This window comes from Salvelinus alpinus, chromosome 1 (assembly GCF_045679555.1).
Source record: "Salvelinus alpinus chromosome 1, SLU_Salpinus.1, whole genome shotgun sequence".
Lineage (NCBI taxonomy): Eukaryota > Metazoa > Chordata > Actinopteri > Salmoniformes > Salmonidae > Salvelinus > Salvelinus alpinus.
In genome coordinates this window covers 91,744,624-91,772,070 of record NC_092086.1, presented here as the reverse complement: position 1 = coordinate 91,772,070, position 27,447 = coordinate 91,744,624, and the positions used below count along the sequence as shown (strand labels likewise).

Genomic DNA, 27,447 nt, shown 5'->3' with positions numbered 1-27,447 from the left:
CATGATGTTATGGGTATGCTTGTAATCTTTAAGGACTGGGTAGTTTTTCAGGATAAAAATAAATGGAATGGAGTTAAGCACAGGCAAACTCCTAGAGGAAAACCTGGTTCAGTCTGCTTTCCACTAGACACTGGGAGATGAATTCACCTTTCAGGAGGACAATAACCTAAAACACAAGGCCAAATTTACACTGGAGCTGCTTACCAAGAAGACAGTGAATGTTCCTGAGTGGCCGAGTTAGTTTTGACTTAAAGCAATGATCAACAACCAATTTGACAGAGCATGTAACATTTTGAAAAGAATAAATGGGCAAATGTTTTACAATCCTGGTTTGCAAAGCTCTTAGAGAGTGCAAAGCTCTTAGCTCTTATATCGACTCAGGTGAATAATTATGTAAATGAGATACTGTTTTTCTGCATTTAATTTTCAATAAATTTGCTAGCATTTCTAAAAACTGGTTTTCACTTCGTCATTATGGGGAATTGTGTGTAGATGGATGAGAAAAAAATGTATTTAATAAAATGTTGAATTTAAGCCTTTCTGAAGGCACTGTATCTGAATTCATCACAGACATGGTTTAATGAGAATCACCCACACACACTTTTACACTCATCATATGCTGCTGCTACTCAGTTCTTTATTTTAATCGTATTATTATCTATCCAGATGCCTAGTCACTTTACCCTGCCTTCATGTACATACTGTATCTAGCTCAAATACATCATACACCTGCACATTGATCTGGTACTGGTACTCCCTGTATATAGCTCCATTCTTGTGCATTTTATTCCTAGTGTTACTAGTACTCCCTGTATATACACAATACATGGCCAAAAGTATATGGATACCTGCTCGTCCAACATCTCATTCCAAAATCATGGGCATTAATGGAGTTGGTCCACTCTTCTAGGAAGGCTTTCCACTAGATGTTGGAACATTGCTGCGGGGACTTGCTTCCATTCAGCCACAAGAGCATTAGTGAGGTCAGGCACTGATGTTGTGCGATTAGGCCTAGCTCGCAGTCTGCCTTCCAATTCATCCCAAAGGTGTTTGATGGGGTTGAGGTCAGGGCTCTGTGCAGGCCAGTCAAGTTCTTCCACACCAATTTCGACAAACCATTTCTGTATAGACCTTGCTTTGTAAGCACAGAAACATCTAGAATGTCATTGTATGCTTTAGCGGTAAGATTTCCCTTCACTGGAACTAAGGGGCCTAGCCCGAACCATGAAGAAACAGCCCAAAACCATTATTCCTCTTCCACTAAACTTTACAGTTGGCACTATGCATTGGGGCAGGTAGCATTCTCCTGGCATCCGCCAAACCCAGATCCGTCCGTCGGACGGCCAGATGGTGAAGCGTGGTTCATCAGTCCAGAGAACACGTTTCCACTGCTCCAGAGTCCAATGGCGGCGAGATTTACATCACTCCAGCCGGAGCTTGTCATTGCGCATGGTGATCTTAGGCTTGTATGCGGCTGCTCGGCCATGGAAACCCCTTTCATGAAGCTCCAGACGAACAGTTCTTGTGCTGACGTTGCTTCCAGAGGAAGTTGGGATCTCGGTACTGAGTGTGGCAACCGAGGACAGGCGATTTTTACGCACTACGCACTTCAGCACTCGGCAGTCCCGTTCTGTGAGCTTGTGTGGCCTACCACTTCACGGCTGAGCCATTGTTGCTCCTATACATTTTCACTTCACAATAACAGCACATACAGTTGACTGGGGCAGCTCTAGTTGAGCAGAAATTTGACAACTGACTTGTTGGAAAGGTGGCATCCTATGACGGTGCCACGTTCAGTCACTGAGCTCTTCAGTAAGGACATTCTACTGCCAATGTCTGTCTATAGAGATCTATGCAGATTGCATGGTTGTGTGCTTGATTTTATACACCTGTCTGCAACGGGTGTGGCTAAAATAGCCAAATCCACATACTTTTGTATATATAGTGTATCTCCATTCTTGTGTATTTTATTCCTTGTGTTACTATTTCTCTTTTCATTATTATTTTTAAACTCTGCATCGTTGGGAAGGGCTAGTAAGCAAGCATTTCACCGTTAAGTCTACACCCATTGTATTTGGCGCATGTAACAACTACAATTTGATTTGTTACATACTGGTGGAGATGGAGATTGAATTTAAGATGGACATGATTCTCTGTTCCATCCATGTTAGGTTCTCTCTATGTTTTCTACACACACACATGTATTACCATGAATCAGTGACCTTAGGTTTTGTAGAGGCTGAGTACTTCGGGTAAGTTACTGACAGGACAGTATGGTGCAGTTAGACAGAGGCAGTAGGGTCGACTAACCTGGGCCATCCAGCGGTCGTCTCCCTGTATATCCTCCACTGCCTGGGCCACTGCTGCTGGGTTCATCTCATCGCCACTCATCCTATCAGACACACATCACAGAGGAATTAACGTTACAACACACACACACACACACAATAAAACATAATATGTCCATTAATATGCTCTGGAGAATAACACCTGGTAGGTTTCTATTGACAGAAAGTGGTTGAGGCTAGCTTCTAGCTTTCGGTTTGTGCACAGAGTGGGTGGTGAGAGACAACATTGCCTGCTGGGAGGCCTCACAGACAGCCAGGGGTGGGATGGTCGGGAGAATCTAATGACAACACCGAGGCGAGGGCAATGAAGCCAAAGGGCTGGAATTTCGCACACATCGTATCTACTGATAACAACAACGCACTGTCCTTAGCGCTAGCAGTTCTGCGAGCTTAATTTGAGTTTGAATTATGAAAGGGCCATGCTAGACGACCCAAGAAACTGCGTTAATAACTGCGGACTGTCGCTGTTGTCTCTCTCGACCAACACACAACGCAAGCCCGCGAGTCAGTCAGCCCGTGAAACCGCCGTACCCTACCCCTTGTACCTGGAAGCTTCTGATGATGGCTAGTTCTTGTCAATATAACATGAATATTTCCTTGCGCACGGAGCCTGCACGGCTCCGATTTTTTTGCATCCAATGATGATAGTGCTTCGGTGCAGATTCTGCTCTCGCACTTGGATGCTAACAAGCTAACGTTAGCTGGCTAACAACTCACCCTGATAAATTAGCTCCTCGTTTCCTGTCAATAAAGAACTACGATATAGCTTCTCTATTACTCTAACAATCAACTATCTGCAAAAATAAATGTCTCAGAGATTGTTCTAAATGTGAAACTTATCGGTCGAGTCGACCCAACCTCCCGCTCTTCAGCATCCGACGTTTCCGTTTTGTTCCCTCCCTTCTCTCTCCAGCAGGGTTGCCAGGTCAAGCTAAAAATTCTAGCCCAATTACCACAGAAAATGTGCACAAAAGACCTGAAACTAGCCACATTTCTTTTTCACAGCAAGAGATGAGTTGCCATATTTATACAATAAAACCTTTTCCCACAACGTTATCGAGCCAATTAAGAAGGAATATCAGAGTAACTTCTAAAGACGAAAATTCGTGTTTCCTCAAAATAATAATTATTGCAAGCTATAACATGACGTAATATTTTTTTTGAATATTTTTTTGAATATTTTTTTTGAATATGTGGCAAGATAAAAGACAATTCACCCTTATTAAACTCGCTAGATCATTTGCACAAGGGGGTATGGTATATGGCCAACATACCTGCTAATGGCTATTCTTAAGCATGAGGCAACGCAGACGTTAGCCGTGGGATATTGGTCATATACCGCAAACACCGGGATTCCTTATTGCTATAATAAACTGGTTACCAAAGTAATTCCAACAGTAAAAAGTAATGTTTTGTCATACCCGTGCTATATGGTCTGATATACTACGGCTTTCAGCCAATCAGCATTCAGGGCTCAAACCAGGTTTATAATTAAGCAATAAGGCCTGAGGGGGTGTGGTATATGGCAAATGCTAAGGGGAGGGGCTCGAACCACCCAGTCAGGGCTTCAACCACCCAGTTTATAATTGTAAATTAATCCCCTTTGCGCATGTATTTGTATTTATTATTGATCCCAATTAACTTGTGCCAAGGCAGCAGCTACTCTTCCTGGGGTCCGACAAAATTAAGGCAGTTATACAATTTTAAAAACATTACAATACATTCATAACAGATTTTAAAACACACTAAATGTGTGCCCTTAGGCCCCTACTCCACACCACATTATCTACAACACAAAACCTATGTGTACATGTGTGTATAGTGCATATGTTATCATGTGTGTGTGTATGCATGTGTCTGTGCCTATGTTTGTGTTACTTCACAGTCCCCACTGTTCCATAAGGTGTATTTTTATCTGTTTTTTAAATCTTTCTACTGCTTGCATGAGTTACCTGATGTGGAACAGATGTAGTTATGGCTCTATGTAGTACTGTGCACCTCCCATCATCTGTTCTGGACTTGGGGACTGTGAATAGACCTGTGGTGGCATGTCTTGTGGGGCATGCATGGGTGTCTGATCTGTGTGCTGGCGCGGCAGGTAGCCTAGTGGTTAGAGCGTTGAACTAGTAACCGAAAGGTTGCAAGATCGAATCCCCAAGGTAAAAATCTGTAGTTCTGCCCCTGAACAAGGCAGTTAACCCACTGTTCCTAGGCAGTCATTGAAAATAAGAATTTGTTCTTAACTGACTTGCCTGGTAAAATAAAAACAGACAGCTTGGTGCTTTCAGCATGAGAGTACCTCTCACAAATACAAGTAGTGATGAAGTCAATATATCCTCCACTTTGATACAGGAGAGATTGACATGCATATTTTTAATGTTTGCTCACTGGTACATCCAAGGGCCAGCTGTGCTACCCTGTTCTGAGCCAATTGCAATTTTCCTAAGTCCCACTTTGTGGCACCTGACCACACGACTGAACAGTAGTCCAGGTGCGACAAAAGCCTGTAGGATCTGCCTTGTTGATAATGCTCTTTGTTAAGTGTTGCACTCATTTCAGTCGCTGTAATAGCTAACGTGTATATTTTTGATTCATCCGTATACATAGAAACTCTGGCTTTACTCAAAGCCAGTGGCATGTCGTTAGTAAAGATTGAAAAAAGGATGGGACCTAGACAGCTGCCCTGGGGAATTCCTGATTCTACCTGGATTTTGTGGGAGAGGCTTCCCTAAAATAACACCCTCTGTGTTCTGTTAGGCAGGTAACTATTTTTCCACAATATAGCAAGGGGTGTAAAGCCATGACACATTTGTTTTTCCAGCAGCAGACTATGATCGATAATGTCAAAAGCCACACTGAAGTCTAACAAAACACCCCCCACAAATGTTTTATCATCAATTTCTCTCAGCCAATCATCAGTCATTTGTGTAAGTGCTGTGCTTGTTGAATGTCCTACCCTATTAGCGTGCTGAAAGTCTGTTGTCAACTTGTTTACTGTAAAATAGCATTGTATCTGGTCAAACACCATTTTTTCAAAAACTTTACTAAGCGTTGGTAACAGGCTGATTGGTCGACTATTTGAGCCAGTAAAGGGAGCTTTACTTAGGTGGCGGAATGACTTTTGCTTCCCTCCAAGCCTGAGGGCACACACTCTCTAAAATGCTTACTTTGAAAATATGGGAAATAGGAGTGGCAATATCGTCAGCTATTATTCTCAGTGATTTTCCATCCAAGTTGTCAGACCCCGGTGGCTTGTCATTGTTGACAGACAACAATAATTTTTTCACCTCTTCCACACTCACTTTACGGAATTCAAAATTACAATACTTGTCTTTCATAATTTGGTCAGATATGCTTGGATGTGTAGTGTCAGCGTATGTTGCTGGCATGTCATGCCTAAGTTTGCTAATCTTGCCAATGAAAAAATCATTAAAGAAGTTAGCAATATCAGTCGGTTTTGTGATAAATGAGTCATCTGATTCAATGAATGATGGAACTGAATTTGCCTTTTTCCCAAAAATTTCATTTAAGGTGCTTCAAATCTTTTTACTATCATTCTTTATATCATTTATCTTTGTTTGATAGTGTAGTTTATTTTTTAAATTCAGTTTAGTTACATGATTTCTCAATTTGCAGTATATTTGCCAATTGGTTTTGCAGCCAGACTTATTTGCCATTCCTTTTGCCTCATCCATCTCAACCATACAATTTTTCAATTCCTCATCAACCAACGGGGATTTAACAGTTTTTACAGTCATATTCTTAATGCGTGCATGCTTATTAGTAACTGGAATAAGCAATTTCATAAATGTGTCAAGTGCAAGGTCTGTTTCCTCCTCATTACACACCAATGGTAGAGTGGCCAGACAGAAGCCACTCCACAGTAAACAGCACATGACAGCCCACTTGGAGTATGCCAAAAGGCACCTAAAGGATTCTCTGGTCTGATGTAACCAAGATTTAAATCTTTGGCAGGAATGCCAAGCATCACGTCTGGAAGAAACCTTGCACCACCCCTTACGGTGAAGCATGGTGGTGGCAGCATCATGCTGTGAGGTTGTTTTTCAGTCATAGGGACTGGGAGACTAGTCAGGATCTAGGGAAAGATGAACAGAGCAAAGAGAGATCCTTAATGAAAACCTGTTCCAGAGGGCTCAGGACCTCAGACTTGGGTGAAGGTTCACCTTCCAACAGGACAACGACCCTAAGCACACAGACGAGACAGCACAGGAGTGGCATCGGGACAAGTCTCTGAATGTCCTTGAGTGCCCCAGCCAGAGCCCAGACTTGAACCAAATCGAACATCTCTGGAGAGACCTGAAAATAGCTGTGCAGCAACACTACCCATCCAACCTGACAGAGCTTGAGAGGATCTGCAGAGAAGAATGGGAGAAACTCCCCAAATACAGGTGTGTCAAGCTTGCAGCATCATAACCAAGAAGACTCGAGGCTGTAATCGCTGCCAAAGGTGCTTCAACAAAGTACTGAGTAAAGGGTCTGAATACTTATGTAAATGTGACATTTATTTTTTATCCCACACAAATTTAAAAAAATCTGTTTTTACTTTGTCATCATGGAATATTGTGTGTAGATTGATGAGGGAAAAAAACAATTTCATCCATTTTAGAACAAGGCTGTAATGTAACAAAATGTGGAAAAAGTGAAGGGGTCTGGAAACTTACCAAATACACTTTAGGTCTAACTACAGTATACATGTTTGAGGGTTACTACTACAATACATCATTCAAAACATGAAAACATTACTACATAAAACCATTAAATACAGTTGGAATGTAGTTAGAACTCTCAAACTGTTTCCATCAAACAGAAAAACAACAAGTTGGATAAATACATTTAGATTGTAAATACTGCACTTTGCCTTTGCATTACCCATATATACTGAACAAAAATATAAGCGCAACATGCAACAATTTCAAAGACTTTACTGATATACAGTTCATATGAGGAAATCAGTCAATTGAAATACATCTTTAAGCCCTAATCTATGGATTTCACATGACTGTGAATACAGATATGCATCTGTTGGTCACAGATACAGTACCTTCAAAAAATGGGCCTCACAATGGGCCTCAGGATCTTGTCACAGTATTTCTATGTATTCAAATTGCCATCAATAAAATGTTCATTGTCTGTAGCTTATGCCTGCCCATACCATAACCTCCACCATGATGTCAACATTGTTCATAATGTTGACATCAGCAAACCACTCGCCCACACGACGCCATACACATAGTCTGTGGTTGTGAGGCCGGTTGGACGTACTGCCATATTGTCTAAAACGACGTTGGAGGCAGCTTATGGTAGAGAAATGAACATTAAACTCTCTGGCAACAGCTCTGGTGGACATTCCTGCAGTCAGCATGCCAATTGCACGCTCCCTAAAAACTTGAGACATCCGTGGAATTGTGTTGTGTGACAAAACTGTACATTTTAGAGTGGCCTTTTATTGTCCCCAGAACAAGGTGCACCTGTGTAATGGTCATCAGTTTCTTGATATGCCACACTTGTCAGGTGGATAGAATATCTTGGCAATGGAGAAATACTTACTAACAGGGAGGTAAAAACATTTGTTCACAAAATTTTAAAGAAATAAGCTTTTTGTGCTTTTTTTCGACCAACACTTTACATGTTGAGTTTATATTTTTTTTCAGTGTAGTTGTTACAGGTCATTCAAAGGCAGATTGCAGTATATGCATTTTATGGGTCATAGGTCAAATCAGTGGTTATGATTGATATGAATACAAATGACTACATAATACGATGATACATCAGTGCATTATCAATGATCTACTTACAATATATTTGGCTGGCTAGCAAAACAACTTTGAAGCCATTTTTCTGTTTCACTTTGTAGGGCAGCATAGGTAGGCTATGCGTAATGCGTTGCCTCTGCGCAAATGACGGGGGAAGAAAACGAAAAATATTGCCTATTTTTTTAAGAAAAAAAACGTTTGAGCAGCAGTGGACAGTTTTGACATATCCTAATTGCATCAAGTCTTGGATACAAGTAAAGGTAGGCCAGCAGTATTAATAGTTTGCACAGTTTTGGGGGGACAAAAACAGGTTTTACTCAAACATGTTTTACAACAGCGTGCGCCTCCCACCAGTCCCACCAAGCAAAAGGTGTGTAATACTCACTCCGCCTACAGCCCGAGTGCACACACAGCCTTTGAGTTTCAAACTTCCGAGTCCTAGAGCTAGGATTTTTTATCAAAAACCTGTCGAGGTATTCGCCTGAATGATCCTTAAAACGTTCACGTTTGGAGGTTTCCAGTAACTCTTTGAAAGTTTGTCAGTGTATTTGAGGCCTGGACAAACTGACAATCCAATGTATCCGACATGGCAACAGTTCCTCGCGCTTATGGGTTTATTCGCAGTGCCAGGTGAGTTCGAAGTTACTTCATTAATTTCTGTGTTCAGTCCTATGGCAATTAGTCGCTATTCTGTATGATCAAGTAAATCAAACGAATATTGTTGATAATTTATAGCTTTACATTAACACTTAGGCCTATTATTATTCAGTCAAAACATTGATCAGAGGCTCCAGCAGTCATCTTGCTCACGAATCACATTGACACCACTGTCCAGTTGTGGACACGAGTCACAAATTTGATCACTTGAGACTCCACTTTATAGAAAATAAAATTACTTGACTTTGACTTGAGACTTGAAATGATCTTGCCAGGTTTTGTAATGTTTTGTCAGTCATTTTGTGGCACAGAGTATTGTGGATTAAAGCCAATGCAGGGCTTCAGGAAGTAACTACCCCCTAAGAACAATGTCTAATTTCTGACACAAAGCAACGTTTAGAAAAAATATATATGGGATGAAGGTCATGTTAAGGCGAATAAACTATAAAGGGAAATAAATGGCTACAGTTTACACTTTTTGAGTCATTTTTCATGAAATGTTTCTTTTAGAAAAGGGGTGTTTTTTTTAAGTACAGGGGTAACTGCCCCCCCCCCCTATGGGGTGCCTGTCAGAAGATTATGGCATAGGGTTTCACGCAAATGCGTTAAAATCCATTTAATCCGTTTTATTTAGAAATTCTTTAGTAAGTAATACTTAAAAGCTAAGTCTAGTTGTCTTATTTGAATTATTTCAATAAAATATTGGCGGAAATGGTGTTGCACATGTCGCTATTAATATCCGAACTATGAGGAGATTTGATGTAAAGTCCCTCTTTAAGTCACCTGCACATACATTTTATTTGATCTTTTCGTTGTTCCTTTTCCATAATATCCATTATGTAAAATTGCACTAAATATTATTTGAATAATGCAAGATTTTATATCCCAGTAGTCTTTAAAATGACATTCAGGAGCAAAAGGTTTTCAATAGTTGTTTATAATTAATTAAAAAAAGAAATTTGAATATAATATTGGAATGGAATATAACATTTCAATAACTTAACTCATTAATTCAGTGTAACATTGATGTGGCAACTGTCTGAGGGTGTGCCCAACATGCCCCCATTCACATCGACGGGGTTGTAGTGGAGCGGGTCGAGAGTTTCAAGTTCCTTGGTGTCCACATCCCCAACAAACTATCATGGTCCAAACACACCAACAAAGTTGTGAAGAGGGCACGACAACGCCTTTTCCACCTCAGGAGACTGAAAAGATTTGGCATGGATCCGCAGATACTCAAAAAGTTCTACAGCTGCACCATCGAGATCATCCTGACCGGTTGCATCACCGCCTGGTATGGCAACTGCTCGGCATCCTAGTGTGAGGTGCTACAGAGGGTAGTGCGTAGTACATCACTGGGGCCAAGCTTCCTGCAATCCAGGACCTATATACTAACTAGGCCGTGTCGGAGGAAGGCCCAAAAAATTGTCAAAGACTCCAGTCACAAATAAAGCTATTCCCAGTAAAATTGGAGCACAACTCGTTAGCCTACCTCCTGCACTGCTCACACCTAATCCAGTGACTGAAAACAGGGGAGAGATGCCAATTAAAAAGCTCTCTCTTAAAAACATAGTTAGCTATATGACATAAAATGCTGTGTAAAATAAATCACAGAAACAATGAGAAAATATGGGGGGAAATAAAATAATGAAATGTTATAAAGCAGTCCGTGTAATCATCTGCCAGAGAGTAGCCCCAATCGGCCCGAGACCCAAGTAATACATTTGGGTCAGATAACTCACATCGGAATCGGCCCGAGCTCTATCCCCGCATCCTAGCCATACGTAATACTGCTTAAGGCGGCCTAGACTCGGGCCACATGACGTCGGCCGAGTCTGACTCTCAGCCTAGTGCACCGACTCTCAGCCGGAATCGACCCAGATCCACTGTGCTAGCTGGGGTGGCAGCCAGGGAAAGTGTCCAACTTGTAAGTCGCTCTGGATAAGAGCGTCTGCTAAATGACTTAAATGTAAATGTGTTGGGGAAATAATTTGGTGACATCTTGTGGTCTTAATCTGAATTACAGGGGGCTAGTTACCTAGTACCTTATGCTTGATACGAAAATGTGGTTGGAGGCTCCATATGGAGGGTGTGACGCAATTGCGGAGCCTTCGGAGGCATGCAGAGGCCAAATCCAAATCAAGCTCCTTACCGCATCGCCCGCCTCTCAAATGTTCTAACAATGCAGGGCTCCGTATAGCTCTGCATTGACATGATTGGTTGACGACAGGTGGGGGCGGTAGGTCCTGTATAAACACAAACTCACTTCGTTGACAACTTCCTTCACAACAGCTCTACTCCGTGAAGAGCAAGAAGTATGAATGCCCTGACTTTTGCATAGGCTCTATCACAGTAAATTCTGTAAGGCCCCTGCAAATGTCAGATTGACCATGCAGCACCTTTCACTCTACACTCTACACACGTTTTGTGTTTTGAACTTCGGATTAGAGCACCCGTTTAAAGGAGTCGTCTCAGGGGTAACGACAGATTTTCAGGTTGAATACCTGAAGAGAATTTGTGGTGTGGTTGGTGCCCGGCGCTTTCACCATTGGATCACCAAGACCCGTAAATAAATCTACTCTCTGAGCACGTCAACCTGCCTTGCCTTCTGCTGATTTTATGCCCTTACGACTGCTACAAGTTTTACAATTACAAATGCTAATCAAAATGTGTTGTAGACAAAATGACGAAAAGGGCTGTCTCAATACATAGACAAAGATTTGTAGTTGAACAAGTCGTTGCATGTATCGATTTTGTTTTTTACTTGACTTGAGTCTTGACTTAACTTATGTCTCGATTTGACTTGCTCATAGAATGCACGACTTGGACTTGACTCGAGTCTTGACCCGTTCTACTTGGGACTCACCTTGAGAACTCCGAACTTATGACTTGTGACTTGCTTGTGACTCGAATAAAAGTGACTTGGTCCTGCCTCTGCCACTGTCAGGCTCAGATGGCTACAGGTCAGGTGACCAGAACCCCAATCTAATTACCCCAATCTTGATAATAAGTAGCCTACTCTTGATTTATACTTTATCATTATAGAATAGCTTGGACATGCAGTATATATTGACATTTCTGACATGTTTCTCAGGTTGACCAGGCCAAAGCTCATAGTGATCATAAGTTATTGTCCTCCTGGATAATTGTTAGATGGATATGGAAGGACAGGTTACTCCAGGAATTATTTAGTTCTCTATCAGGTTGTGAAAACAACAGCCAGTAGTATCACTGTTTGATTATTTTCTACTACCATTGAGTGTGTGAAAATACTGAATATTCTTCTCATGGTATTGATGTATGAATATGAAAGTCTATATGGTGTACCTATCCGATGTGTATAATACGCCCTATAGCTCTGTCTATGAGAGGGCTTTATCTGGGTGTCCGATATCAGGAAGCAGGGGAGTGTCTTTAGTGCTGCAGATTGTATTTATTCTTTGGATCTGACTCTGACTAGCTCTGCCTTGAGGCAACTTAGCCAAGAGTTAGTGGATCACACCCAGTGTTTATATGAAAGCATCCGTTCTGTAAATGTCTGTTTTGTTTGTGTGGGTTATACTTTCAAGGACATGGGAGGACTATCTCTCCTCCCTGTACTCAAAGTAGTAATGTGTTGCTGCTCTAGTTTGAATAATACAACACATTTGTCATCACATGAATTCCATCCAATCAGGGAGCGCAGAGAGGGGCCTTTCTGAAGTCTGTCTGGGGAAGTGAAGCTCAGCCATCGGGTTGATTGATTTAGTGCTGTCATGTCTACTCTAGGGTAGTAAATGTAGTTTGTTACAATACAGTGATTCGCCAGGATGGTTCCCTCAGCTCAGATACTTTCTACAGTGTTTTTACTGATCTTTTGCTTGTCTGCCCATGGACATGACAGGATGGATAGGAATGACCTGGATGTTGATTTAGAGTGACTGACTGTTTTAATCCATAACACAGGGCTATCAGGGCAATGAGGCAGAGCATGAAGGAAAAAGGAATGCACATGGCTGGTATTAATCCCTGTTTGTCTCGAGCCCCTACCCTGCCATACTCCCTGCCTGGACACCGAACTCCTGAAGGAGATAAATCTAATCTAGGCTTCAGAGTGGTGCCAATGGGTACAGATGGAAGATTTAATGTTTGCCAGAACACTTGATGTTTTTTTTTATACCTTTATCAGAATCCTTTTATACTTCCTGGCTGGTTCAGGCTGTCATACGTGGACCTCTGGACTGAACATCTACAATCATTAACCAGCCACCTGCCGGTATCATTAACCAGACAGAGACACACACACACACAGACTGCCAAATATAAACACAATGGAATGCTGAGTAGCGGTCTTCACGGGTCCAAAAGTTGGACCTGTCCGTGGGTTTCCCACCTGATCCGATTTCTATAAATTCATTTAAAAAATAACAGAGGTCTGTTGCGAATGGACCCGAGGACAGTCAGACCCGTTCCGAAAAGGGTTTGGGTCTGAGTGACCCGTTTAGATCAGAGAGAGCGAGAGAAAGACACCTCTGACTGGGTGCTGTTAGTGCCATAAATAAACGAGCGATAGGCCTATTGGCCAAATGATCCACAGTTACGTGCCCTTAAAATCTGCCTGAAACAAATTACAAAAATAATATTGGTTGTGTTTTGATGTGTAGCATATTAAAAACTTCACGGTTCAGCTGTCGGCGATCAGGCCTTTATGGTAGAGTGGCCAGACGGAATCCACTCCTCAGTAAAAGCCACATGACAGCCCGTTTTGGAGTTTGCAAAAAGGCACCTTAAGACTCTCAGCCCATGAGAAACAAGATTCTCTGGTCTGATGAAACCAAGATTGAACTCTTTGACCTGAATGGCAAGCGTCACATCTGGAGGAAACCTGGCACCATCCCTACGGTGAAGCATGGGATCGCAGCATCATGCTGTGGGGATGTTTTTCAGTGGCAGGGACTGGGAGGATCTAGCAAAGTACAGATAGATCCTTGATGAAAACCTGCTCCAGAGCGCTCAGGACCTTAGACTGGAGTACGGGTGAAGTTTCACCTTTCAATAGGACAACGACCCTAAGCACACAGCCAAGACAACACAGGAGTGGCTTCGGGACAAGTCTCTGAATGTCCGAGAGACCTGAAAATAGTTGTACATCGACGCTCTCCATCCAACCTGACAGAGCTTGAGAGGATCTGCAGAGAAAAATGGGAGAAACTCCCCAAATACAGGTGTGCCAAGCTTGTAGTGTCATACCCAAGAAGACTCAAGGCTGTAATCGCTGCCAAAGATGCTTCAACAAAGTACTGAGTAAAGGGTCTGAATGCTTATATTAATGTGATATTTCCGTTTAATTTTTTATGAATTTGCAGAAATCTGAACAGTTTTTTGCTTTGTCGATACTGTGTTTTGATTGATGAGGGGGGGGGGGGGGGAAACGATTAAATGGTTTTTAGAATAAGGCAGTAACGTAACAAAATGTGGAAAAAGTCAAGGGGTCACCAATTGAGCATGTTTGGGATGCTCTGGATCGACGTGTACAACAGCGTGTTCCAGTTCCCACCATAATCCAGCAACTTCGCACAGCCATTAAAGAGTGGAACAACATTCCAAAGGCCACAATTAACAGCCTGATTAACTCTATGCGAAGGAGATGTTTTGCGTAGCGTGAGGAAATTGGTCACACCAGATACTGAATGGTTTTCTGATCCACTCCCCCCTGATTAAATTTTTTTTTTTTAAGGTATCTGTTATCAACAGTTGCATATCTGTATTCCCAGTTATGTGAAATGCATGGATTAGGGACTAATTCATTATTTAAATTGACTGATTTCCTTTAATATACATTTTCAATTGTTGAATGTTGTGTTTTATATATTTGTTCAGTGTAAGTTTTTTGCGTCTCACTCCCTCTTTGGTTTTACATTTTTATGGTTTGAGTGCTAGTAGCCCTATATTGCGCCAAACACAACATTACAGTTGGAACTTAATTTGGCCAAAGAAAATGGCTCAAAACAATGAAACAAAACACTTGTTGCATATTTTAAGTTGGCCAAAAATTATAATTGAGGTCGACCGATTATGACTTTTCAACGCCGATTCCGATTATTGGAGGACCAAAAAAAAACGATACCGATTAATCGACTGATTTAAAAAAAAATATATATTTTTATATTTATTTGTAATAATGACAATTACAACAATACTGAATGAACACTTTATTTTAACTTAATATAATACATAAATAAAAATCAGTTTAGTCTCAAATAAATAATGAAACAACATGTTCAATTTGGTTTAAAATATCAAAAACACAGTGTTGGAGAAGAAAGTAAAAGTGCAATATGTGCCATGTAAAAAAGCTAACCTTTAAGTTCCTTGCTCAGAACATGAGAACATATGAAAGCTGGTGATTCCTTTTAACATGATATCTTCAATATTCCCCGTTTAGAAGTTTTAGGTTGTAGTTATTATAGAAATGTATAGGACTATTTCTCTCTCTACCATTTGTATTTCATATACCTTTGACTATTGGATGTTCTTATAGGCACTATAGTATTGCCAGCCTAATGTCGGGAGTTGATAGGCTTGAAGTCATAAATAGCGCTGTGCTTCAAGCATTGCGAAGAGCTGCTGGCCTACGCAGGAAAGTGCTGTTTGAATGAATGCTTACGAGCCTGCTGCTGCCTACCACCGCTCAGTCAGACTGCTCTATCAAATAATCAAATCATAGACTTAATTATAATCTAATAAACACACAGAAATACTAGCCGTGTCATTAATATGGTCAAAACCGGAAACTATCATTTTGAAAACAAAACGTTTATTCTTTCAGTGAAATACGGAACCGTTCCATATTTTATCGAACCCGTAAGTCTCTAAATATTGGTGTTACATTGCACAACCTTCAATGTTATGTCATAATTCTGTAAAATTCTGGCAAATTAATTACGGTCTTGTTTGGAAGAAATGGTCTTCACACAGTTCGCAACAAGCCAGGCAGCCCAAACTGCTGCATATACCCTGATTCTGCTTGCACTGAACGCAAGAGAAGTGACACAATTTCCCTATTTAATATTGCCTGATAATTCATTTATTTTAACTAAATATGCAGGTTAAAAAATATATATTTGTGTATTGATTTTAAGAAAGGCATTGATATTTATGGTTAGGCACATTGGTGCAACGACAGTGCTTTTTTCGCGAATACACTTTTGTTAAATCATCACCCGTTTGGCGAAGTAGGCTGTGATTCGATGATAAATTAACAGGCACCACATTGATTATTTGCAACACAGGACAAGCTAGTAAAACTAGTAATATTATCAACCATGTGTATTTAACTAGTGATTATTTTAAGATTGCTTTTTTTACAAGATAAGTTTAATGCTAGCTAGCAACTTACCTTGGCTACTTGCAGCACTTGCGTAACCGGTGGTCAGCCTGCCACGCAGTCTCCTCGTGGAGTGCAATGTAATCGGCCATAAATAGCGTCTAAAAATGCAGAATACCGATTTGTTATGAAAACTTGAAATGGGCCTAATTAATCGGCCATGCCGACCTCTAATAATAATCATTATAATGAATACGATTGTGAACGCTGCGTGTAACACATCCGGTGTCAGGATAAATAAAATGCAAGGTCTGATAACTTTCTTTAATTATGTTTAATTACCGCAAACAATGAATGGCAAATGCAATTTTCGTATATACGGGTTCGCTGTTTCACCGCGCAGGATGAACAGAGAACTTTGGAATGTACTCAAATAGTAGTTTTTATACTATGACAATTTTATTCTCAACGTGTCCAGTTGGCCTATCACAGTAGAGGCTGGGCGTGGTTTAGACTTTGCCCCCCTTTGCTGGCCCTTTGTCCACATCTGGTTGCTGGGTAGATTAGCTCCGTCTTGGGTCTGTCGATTCTACACTAAAACAGTTCCTAATATGGTATTGTCCAGTATTCTAAACTCTTGGTTGGTCTAGAGAGCTGCACCCCTCCCCTCTCCAGACTGTCCACAGCTTTTATGGCCTGTGTTGGTCATTCCTTACACCTACACACACTATACAGAGGGGGTTGTGCGTGCATGTGTGTAACAAAACAATATTCCTCTTCAACCAATATGCTAACAGGCTATTATGCATAAACATAAATCCTAACACGATGAATAAATTCCTTCTAACCTTAATAGTGAGTTGCACACAGTCCATTTGGCCATGCCAACGGTCTTCTCATCTTTGTCCACTACAATATGAAAACTGTAAAACTAATAAGGACTCAATAATCCATGCCTTCAGGGAATATGTCAATTGATTTTTAATCCACCTGTATGCATTTCAAGACCTGGCATATGAGGGTGAAGTGAGATACCCAATGGGTTGGATGATACTTATCTCGTAAATCATCTTAAAAACAACATATATACTTAACTGGGAATCAACCAATCCTCCATCATTCACACAATGAAAAAGTCAAATGCTTTATCTAAAAATTGAAAGTGTGTGTGCTACGGAGAGAAACAACAAAATGGTACAGTTTGAGGCCATGTGGCGTACAGTGATGCGGACGCTGGAGATGGGGGGTGCTAGTGGGTCTGGGCAGGTGTGATGTAGTTGATATTTGTATTAGAGGTCGACCGATTATGATTTTTCAACGCCGATACCGATTATTGGAGGACATAAAAAAAGCGATACCGATTTAAGAAAAGAAAATAATAATAATAATAAAATAAAATAAAGTATTTTATATATATATATCATACACACACACACACACACACACACACACACATTTTTGTAATAATGACAATTGCAACAATACTGAATGAACAATGAACAATGAACACTTTTATTTTAACTTAATATAATACATAAATAAAATCAATTTAGTCTCAAATAACATGAGAACATATGTTAAAACAAACCACCAGCTTTCATGGGTCTTCAATATTCCCAGTTAAGAAGTTTTAGGTTGTAGTGCAGAAAGCAGAGCTTGTCTGCATGGTCCCCTGTCAGTCTGCTCCTCCGCGAAACACAGTCCTTATTTGAAGTAGATCAAGACATTCTCTATGGAAGACATGAATGGTAAAATAACGAAGGAACCCCTTTCAAGTTCAGCCGCAAGTTATTACAGGAATTATAACGCGTCGACTATTTCCCTCTAAACCATATACCTTTGACTAATCCGGAAACTATCACCTCGAAAACAAAACGTTTATTCCGTTCCATATTTTATCTAACGGGTGGCATCCATGAGTCTAAATATTCCTGTTACATTGCACAACCTTCAATGTTATGTCATAATTACGTACAATTCTGGCAAATTAGTTCGCAAAGAGCCAGGCGGCCCAAACTGTTGCATATACCCTGACTCTGCGTGCAATGAACGCAAGAGAAATGACACAATTTCACCTGGTTAATATTGCCTGCTAACCTGGATTTCTTTTAGCTAAATATGCAGGTTTAAAAATATATACTTGTGTATTGATTTTAAGAAAGGCATTGATGTTTATGGTTAAGTACACATTGGAGCAATGACAGTCATTGATTGATTTGTTTTTTATAAGATAAGTTTAATGCTAGCTAGCAACTTACCTTAGCTTACTGCATTTGCGTAACAGGCAGGCTCCTCGTGGAGTGCAATGTAAACAAGTGTTAGAGCATTGGGCTAGTTAACTGTAAGGTTGCAAGATTGGATCCTCCGAGCTGACAAGGTTAAAAATCTGTCGTTCTGCCCCTAAACGAGGCAGAACATTCCTAGGCCGTCATTGAAAATAAGAATGTGTTCTTTACTGACTTGCCTAGTTAAATAAAATAAATTAATACATATCCGATTGTTATGAAAACTTGAAATCGGCCCTAATTAATCGGCCATTCCGATTAATCGGTCGACCTCTAATTTGTATGATGTCATGTGTACAGTCGTGGCCAAAAGTTGAGAATGACACAAATATACATTTTCACAAAGTCTGCTGCCTCAGTTTGTATGATGGAAATTTGCATATACTCCAGAATGTTATGAAGAGTGATCAGACGAATTGCAATTGATTGCAAAGTCCCTCTTTGCCATGCAAATGAACTAAATCCCCCCAAAACATTTCCACTGCATTTCAGCCCTGCCACAAAAGGACCAGCTGACATCATGTCAGTGATTCTCTCGTTAACACAGGTGTGAGTGTTGACGAGGACAAGGCTGGAGATCACTCTGTCAGGCTGATTGAGTTCGAATAATAGACTGGAAGCTTCAAAAGGAGGGTGGTGCTTGGAATCATTGTTCTTCCTCTGTCAGCCATGGTTACCTGCAAGGAAACACGTGCCATCATCATTGCTTTGCACAAAAAGGGCTTCACAGGCAAGGATATTGCTGCCAGTAAGATTGCACCTAAATCAATCATTTATCGGATCATCAAGAACTTCAAGGAGAGCGGTTCAATTGTTGTGAAGAAGGCTTCAGGGCGCCCAAGAAAGTCCAGCAAGCGCCAGGACCATCTCCTAAAGTTGATCTGGGGCACCACCAGTACAGAGCTTGCTCAAGAATGGCAGCAGGCAGGTGTGAGTACATCTGCTTGCACAGTGAGCCGAAGACCTTTGGAGGATGGCCTGGTGTCAAGAAGGGCAGCAAAGAAGCCACTTCTCTCCAGGAAAAACATCAGTGACAGACTGATATTCTGCAAAATGTTCAGGGATTGGACTGCTGAGGACTGGGGTAAAGTCATTTTCTCTGACGAATCCCCTTTCCGATTGTTTGGGGCATCCGGAAAAAAGCTTGTCCGGAGAAGACAAGGTGAGCGCTACCATCAGTCCTGTGTCATGCCAACAGTAAAGCATCCTGAGACCATTCATGTGTGGGGTTGCTTCTCAGTCAAGGGAGTGAGCTCACTCACAATTTTGCCTAAGAACACAGCCATGAATAAAGAATGGTACCAACACATCCTCCGAGAGCAACTTCTCCCAACCATCCAGGAACAGTTTGGTGACAAACAATGCCTTCTCCAGCATGATGGAGCACCTTGCCATAAGGCAAAAGTGATAACAAAGTGGCTCTGGGAACAAAGATTGATATTTTGGGTCCATGGCCAGGAAACTCCCCAGACCTTAATCCCATTGAGAACTTGTTGTCAATCCTCAAGAGGCGGGTGGACAAACAAAACCCCACAAATTCTGACAAACTCCAAGCATTGATTATGCAAGAATGGGCTGCCATCAGTCAGGATGTGGCCCAGAAGTTAATTGACAGCATGCCAGGGCGGATTGCAGAGGTCTTGAAAAAGAAGGGTCAACACTGCAAATATTGACTCTTTGTGTCTGCTAAATGACTTAAATGTAAATGTAAATGTAGACTGAAGATGTGTAAACAGACACGGTTGTTGCAAAAACCGCTATCAACCTTCTCATGGTCATCATGTGTACACATGAGGCTGTGAAATACATTTTTCTGTGTTTAATAGTGTGCTCTAAAAGTTCTGTGAGGACTTTGATAAGGTGCTTGCTCATGCTACTCTCAGGTTTATTGTGTATATAATGTAGTGTATATAGCTGTGCTTACAGTGAGGGAAAAAAGTATTTGATCCCCTGCTGATTTTGTACGTTTGCCCACTGACAAAGAAATGATCAGTCTATAATTTTAATGGTAGGTTTATTTGAACAGTGAGAGACAGAATATCAACAAAAAAATCCAGAAAAACGCATGTCAAAAATGTTATGAATTGATTTGCATTTTAATGAGGGAAATAAGTATTTGACCCCTCTGCAAAACATGACTTAGTACTTGGTGGCAAAACCCTTGTTGGCAATCACAGAGGTCAGACTTTTCTTGTAGTTGGCCACCAGGTTTGCACACATCTCAGGAGGGATTTTGTCCCACTCCTCTTTGCAGATCTTCTTCAAGTCATTAAGGTTTCGAGGCTGACGTTTGGCAACTCGAACCTTCAGCTCTCTCCACAGATTTTCTATGGGATTAAGGTCTGGAGACTGGCTAGGCCACTCCAGGACCTTAATGTGCTTCTTCTTGAGCCACTCCTTTGTTGCCTTGGCCGTGTGTTTTGGGTCATTGTCATGCTGGAATACCCATCCACGACCCATTTTCAATACCCTGGCTGAGGGAAGGAGGTTTTCACCCAAGATTTGACGGTACATGGCCCCGTCCATCGTCCCTTTGATGCGGTGAAGTTGTCCTGTCCCTTTAGCAGAAAAACACCCCCAAAGCATAATGTTTCCACCTCCATGTTTGACGGTGGGGATGGTTTCTTGGGGTCATAGGCAGCATTCCTCCTCCTCCAAACACGGCAAGTTGGGTTGATGCCAAATAACTCAATTTTGGTCTCATCTGACCACAACACGTTCACCCAGTTGTCCTCTGAATCATTCAGATGTTCATTGGCAAACTTCAGACGGGCATGTATATGTGCTTTCTTGAGCAGGGGGACCTTGCGGGCGCTGCAGGATTTCAGTCCTTCACGGCATAGTGTGTTACCAATTGTTTTCTTGATGACTATGGTCCCAGCTGCCTTGAGATCATTGACAAGATCCTCCTGTGTAGTTCTGGGCTGGTTCCTCACCGTTCTCATGATCATTGCAACTCCACGAGGTGAGATCTTGCATGGAGCCCCAGGCTGAGGGAGATTGACAGTTCTTTTGTGTTTCTTCCATTTGCGAATAATCACAGAAACTGTTGTCACCTTCTCACCAAGCTGCTTGGCGATGGTCTTGTAGCCCATTCCAGCCTTGTGTAGGTCTACAATCTTGTCCCTGACATCCTTGGAGAGCTCTTTGGTCTTGGCCATGGTGGAGAGTTTGGAATTTGATTGATTGATTGCTTCTGTGGACAGGTATATTTTATACAGGTAAGAAACTGAGATTAGGAGCACTCCCTTTAAGAGTGTGCTCCTAATCTCCGTTCGTTACCTGTATGAAAGACACCTGGGAGCCAGAAATCTTTTTTGATTGAGAAGGGGTCAAATACTTATTTCCCTCATTAAAATGCAAATCAATTTATAACATTTTTGACATGCATTTTTCTGGATATTTTTGTTGTTATTCTGTCTCTCACTGTTCAAATAAACCTACCATTAAAATTATAGACTGATAATTTCTTTGTCAGTGGGCAAACGTACAAAATCAGCAGGGGATCAAATACTTTTTTCCCTCACTGTACGTGTCTCATTGGGTCCACTCTGTGTGTCAGGTGTGCTGCGAGTCGTTGGGATGGAGATTTTCACATCCAATGAGGTGGAGGCGTTGAACGGGACAGAAGTGAGATTGAAGTGCACCTTTAAGTCCAAACACCCAGTGTCCCACTCCTCTGTGGCTGTCTCCTGGAACTTCCGTCCCCTGAGCCAGGGAGCTGAGGAGTCGGTGGGTGACCTTTCCACACTGGAAGCAGAACTAACAGTTGTCATAGAAGGAAGGGGTCTGAATTAGGAGGGAGACTGGGTTAGCCTCGTAAACCAGCTTGACTACTGGATGGACATGGAGGCTTTTTTGAGCAGAGTATTACGTAAAACATCAATATTATAGGGCAGCGCATAATTGTGTGTGTGTGTGTGTCAGGTGTTTTACTACCAGGAGACGGCGTACCCCCCTACAGAGGGGCGGTTTAAGGGCCATGCAGTGTGGTCAGGGGACATCCTGAGACAGGACGCCTCCATCAGCCTGCATGAAGTTCCCTTCACCTTCAATGGCACATACACCTGCCAGGTCCGCAACCTGCCCGACGTCCACGGCATCAATGGAGAGGTCATCCTCAGGGTTGTCCACAAAGGTCAGTCAGTCACTCACTCACACTGGTGTGTTGCATAGAAACCTTAGCATGGACTAATGTATTGTTGTTTGTGTGTGTGTGCTGGCTGTGCTGCTCCTTCCAGTCTCCATCTCTGATATAGGCATCCTGGCTGCAGCCATCGGGGGAACCATCGCAATAGTCCTGGTGCTTCTGGGTCTCTTCATGGTGTTCAAGTACTGCAACCGCCATGCCAACACAGACATGGAGCTGCAGGGGAGGAAACTGCAGGAAACCAGAGAGGTGCAGGAGAGAGAGCTACAGGTCAGGGTCCTACAGGAGAGAGAGTTGCAGGCCAACATCCTACAGGAGAAAAAGCTGAAGGCCAGTGAGAAGGAGCGTAAGGACCCTACAGTGTGGTGATGGGTCAGGGGCGTGTCTCCCTCCCTACCTCTGCTGACTGGTGTGGGGAGGTGTTCTGTCTGGACGGACTGGTCTCTGACTGGAGGGGCTGGCCAGTCCAGGACCACTATTTGGGAGGGACTAATGCATTTTTTTTGGTCGGTGTCCTTCTTTCTTCTACCCTCCACTCATCCCTCCCTCAATATGAGTATTAGGGATCTCTCTACATTCCACTCATTATAATGTCATGTACTGTTTTATGCACTTAATGTTTTTTACAGACAACTATGTGATTGGGTTAACTGTGCCTGTCCCATCCCAGGATATACAGTATTTTCTTTCAAATGTAAACCCCCCCAGAAACATCACTCATCAGAATGCTAACAAAATGCAAAAAAGTACTAAGGAATCCCCATAGCGGATGCTAGGTAAATGCTAACGAACGCTTGCAAACATTTTACTATTAACAACCCAGCTCCTAAAGTTATGCAAGTATCTCGAAACGCAGCATGCACAAAATAAATATTAGACAGCAGGGATCTTATTTTTCCGGACGGGATCGTGTCTGCTGCTGTTACCAAGAAGCTTGATCTTGCAAGCTAAGGTTAGCCACTTAGCTGGCATTAGTAAAGTAGCAGAACCCAGCTGGAGATCATTTATTTGGTACATCTTAGATAGTTAACTTAATAGTTATAAGATGCATAGCTGGCAAACAGCTGTAACTTGATCACCTCACTTAAGTTGTGCTGTAGGGGTGACTCACCTCATGAAGCTCCCATTTTGCTCATTGTCTATCTTTGTAAACAAACACACTTGACTTGCTCAAACAGCTGTTTTGGGAACTAGTACTGGTAAGCTTCATAATGGTTAACACGGTCTGCTTTATCTATTACCTAGTGCACAAGTTGACTGCAGGTATTTATTTAAAAAGTACTAATATTCAAATTTATAAAAACAAAAAACATTATTGACAGTATTGGAAAATCATACTGATGTTGTTTCGAAATACCCCGGGATACGGTATATACGGCGTACCGCCAAATCCTACTATGTGATTGTATTTTGACTATGTAGTATGATGACTACTCTTATTAGAAATGGCTGAAATGACACCAGCAGCAGTCTCTTGGTGTGGTGGCATCTGTTTCATTACATTTGGTTTGGTAGCCATTTGTTCTAAATTCATTTACAGAATTATTTTAACACTTGAATAATTAACATTTTAACTGAGCTAATGGCCCATACATTTACATTATTCCCAAATGAATGTATGTGTATCTGGCAGCAGATTTGTAAGTGTGTTCTATGTGTGAATTTAGTCAGTGAAACCCTTTTTTATTTTTTTAAACCTGTGGTATCTGGGGTAGGCTACAGTAAGGGCTAGTGCTGGTGGAAGCCCTGTATCTAGGGGTGGCTAAGGGCTAAGCTCAAGGTAAGGGAAAGGGCAATAGGGCTGGTGGAAGCCCTGTATCTAGGGGTGGCTAAGGGCTAAGCTCAAGGTAAGGGAAAGGGCAATAGGGCTGGTGGAAGCCCTGTATCTAGGGGTGGCTAAGGGCTAAGCTCAAGGTAAGGGAAAGGGCAATAGGGCTGGTGGAAGCTTTCCTGGGCCAGGAGCTTTCAGTGACTAACACACTCCTGCTTCCTGCAACAATGACAGCATAAATGACTGCCTATTACTGCTGGACATAAAACTTAACTGTCATACACCTTTGAATGCAGAAGAAGAACCCCACAATTCCAAGAAGCCTGTTTTCCATGTGATATGTAGTTTTTGTGATCTGATGTGCCCAACGTGTCCATTGAAGGAAGCTGTTCCATCTGTCTCTTTCTGGGTCCATGCTGAGGATCATGGGTGTTGTGGTCTCAAAGGTTTCCCCCTCTTTCTTACTCTGCCTATGGAAATCTGGTACATCAATGCAGGGCCCTCGCTGATGTCCAAATCAATACACTATCATGTGTGTGTGTGTGTGTGTGTGTGTGTGTGTGTGTGTGTAGAGGATGACTAAGACCGGTACAGATAGGGCTGGAAAAGCCTCGGGCAAAGAGGGTGGAATGTTAGCAGTAAAGCTTTTATTGGCCACAATTAGACCAAATATCAATATTGGCAGGATCAATGAGTGTATAGTACTCGATCCTTTTATTTTCATCATAATGACGTAGCTATTCATTTTGGTGGTTAAATCGATCATGCGTCTTTACCTACTGATGAGACTGGAAGAGCTATGTGATTCTGAATGACACTGGAGGTCAAGGCTGTATTATGTTTGAATCTTCCTCATCTGATGCACATAGACATGGATTGTGACTGTGATGGCCATGTTGTATCCCACTATGCTGAGAGAGAGAGAACGAACACTCATAACAGTGTTTGAGAGATGGTCATATGGTCCTACCCGGTGGAGCCTGCCGCTCACTCCTACAGTACACAAGTATGGCTTTCAGTTTAGGAGAAACATGAAGATGTCACTGGCCCAAACATGAAGACATCACCAGTCCATTCTAGCCAGAGACAAGGTGCCGGTTCAGGTCTCCTGCCTTTTGGCTCTTCAGTTATCTGATGTCTGTCCCATCTGATCAAATCCTGCCTCCAGCCAGCCCCATAACCCCCTATGGTGTTGACTGGAAACTAAGTTCTCCTGATCAAATCAAATATTATTTTTCACATGTTTAGTAAACAACAGGTGTAGACTAACAGTGAAATGCTTACTTATGGGTTCTTCCCAACAATGCAGAGAGAAAAATAATAGAAAGGTAACACGAGGAATAAATAAACAATTAGTAATGATAACTTGGCTATATAGACGGGGTACTAGTACAGAGTCGATGTTCAGGGGTACGAGGTAGATGCTGTATGTACATATGGATAGGGGTAAAGTAACGACTGTGTTGGTGTGTGTGGACCATGTTAATTCCTTAGTGATGTTGACAACGAGAAACTTGAAGCTCTCGACCCGCTCCACTACAGCCCCATCAATGTGGATAGGGGCGTGCTCGTGCTTCGTTTCCTGTAGTCCACGATCAGCTCCTTTTGTCTTGCTGATGTTGAGGGAAAGGTTGTTGTCCTGGCACCACACTGCTAGGTCACTGACCTCCTTCCTATAGGCTGTCTCATCATCATTGGTGATCAGGCCTATAGACGTATATCATACATGTACTTGTAAATAAATTTTATCACACATCTTATAAGGTAGAGATTTATTTTATTTACTCTTTCAATACTGGATGTTTTTAATTTTATTATTTGCACCAAATATAAACGCAACATGCAACAATTTCATAGGTTTTATGGAGTTACAGTTCATATGAGGAAATTGGTCAAATGAAATAAATTAATTTGGACCTAATCTATGGATTTCACATGACTGGGAATACAGATATGCATTTGTTGGTCACAAAAAATGGGCCTCACATTGGGCCTCAGGATCTCGTCACGGTATTTTTGTGAATTCTAAATGCCATCGATAAAATGCAATTAGGTTCGTTGTCCGTAGCTTATGCCTGCCCATACCACAACCCCACCGCCACCATGGGGCGCTCTGTTCAGAAAACCGCTTGCCCACACGACACCATACACACCATCTGCGTTTGTGAGGCCAGTTGGACGTACTGCCAAATTCTCTAAAATGACGTTGGAGGCGGCTTATAGTAAGGAAATTAACATTAAATTCTCTGTCAACAGCTCTGGTGGACATTCCTGCAGTCAGCATGCCAATTGCACACTCCCTCAAAACATGAGATATCTGTAGCATTGTGTTGTGTGACAAAACTGCACAATTTTAGAGTGGCCTTTTATTGTCCCCAGCACAAGGTGCACCTGTGTAATAATCATGCTGTTTAATCAGCTTCTTGATATGTAACACCTGTCAGGTGGATGGATTATCTTGGCAATGGAGAAATGCTCACAAACAGGAATGTGAACACATTTGCGCACAAAATTTGAGAGAAATAAGCCTTTTGTGTGTATGGAAAATTTCGGGGTCTTTTATTTCAGCTCATGAAACATAGGACCAACACTTCACATGTGCTTTATATTTTTTTTCAGTGTATATATACATTGTAAATCAGACTTGCCTGTAAGACTATGAAGTACAATAAAGCACAGGCTTAACTGAATGACAACAGAGACAGAATACAATATGGAATAGTATGGGGTAGGCCTTGTCTCTGAGAAGTGCGCCTTAGAGCCAGATGCTGATGAATGGTTGCCTCCCCCACTGGGAGAACGGGGATCTGTTTACGGGCCTTCAGTTGGTGGAAGGTCGTTGGAAGATTGTTGCTGCAAAACAAGTGGGAGACTCAAGGTTTGAGTTGACATATACCCCCCCTAGATTTATGCCCATTGGTTGAAAGAAAGGAAAGTGTTTATTGCATGAGTGAGCCCATAGGTTAATCAGCAAGAGTGGTGAAGTTGCCTTAGTGTGCCATGCTTATAGGCTGAAGTTAATAGGTGCGTGACAGTCAGCACATTTGCTAATAATAAAGGTGTGATGCTATGTGAATGAGAACATGACACTATCATATAAATACCTGCTATGCTGATAAGGGTAACATTATAAACATTACGATAGATAGCTTCAAT

General features: G+C 41.8%; 2 protein-coding genes across 7 annotated transcripts in view; one reads left to right on the top strand and one right to left on the bottom strand.

The window, feature by feature from the left end:
- The window catches only part of LOC139534256 (platelet-activating factor acetylhydrolase IB subunit alpha2-like), a 28,437-nt gene extending 25,170 nt beyond the window's left edge, over positions 1–3,267 (bottom strand). For 2 of the 5 annotated variants that reach the window (XM_071333262.1, XM_071333289.1), the window contains exons 1-2: positions 3,066–3,266; positions 2,311–2,392 (exon numbers count right to left, since the gene is read on the bottom strand). In XM_071333262.1, coding sequence (XP_071189363.1) covers positions 2,311–2,391 — 81 coding nt within the window. In that variant the 5' untranslated portion in view covers position 2,392; positions 3,066–3,266. Of the gene's footprint in view, positions 1–2,310; positions 2,393–2,490; positions 2,856–2,893 lie in introns of those variants that run through there. The other 3 variants (XM_071333298.1, XM_071333271.1, XM_071333279.1) reach the window with 3 other exon arrangements.
- A 4,989-nt stretch (positions 3,268–8,256) lies between these two features.
- LOC139534248 (myelin protein zero-like protein 2) lies at positions 8,257–26,055 on the top strand. 2 transcript variants are annotated; one of them, XM_071333237.1, is made up of 4 exons: positions 8,257–8,382; positions 21,933–22,102; positions 22,298–22,508; positions 22,612–26,055. In XM_071333237.1, the coding sequence occupies exons 2-4, from the start codon at positions 21,953–21,955 to the stop codon at positions 22,887–22,889; spliced, it is 639 nt and encodes a 212-aa protein (XP_071189338.1). In that variant the 5' UTR covers positions 8,257–8,382; positions 21,933–21,952; the 3' UTR covers positions 22,890–26,055. The 2 variants fall into 2 exon arrangements, with proteins under 2 accessions (XP_071189338.1, XP_071189327.1); XM_071333226.1 differs by lacking the exon at positions 8,257–8,382 and adding an exon at positions 8,471–8,752.
- Positions 26,056–27,447: the final 1,392 nt, after the last annotated feature.

Coding starts and splice junctions, on each gene's coding strand:
- LOC139534248 (XM_071333226.1), top strand. CDS start 8,698: ATGTATCCGACATGGCAACAGTTCCTCGCGCTTATGGGTTTATTCGCA. Junction 22,103..22,297: donor GCCAGGGAGCTGAGGAGTCG/GTGGGTGACCTT, acceptor TGTGTGTGTCAG/GTGTTTTACTACCAGGAGAC. Junction 22,509..22,611: donor CCTCAGGGTTGTCCACAAAG/GTCAGTCAGTCA, acceptor TGCTCCTTCCAG/TCTCCATCTCTGATATAGGC.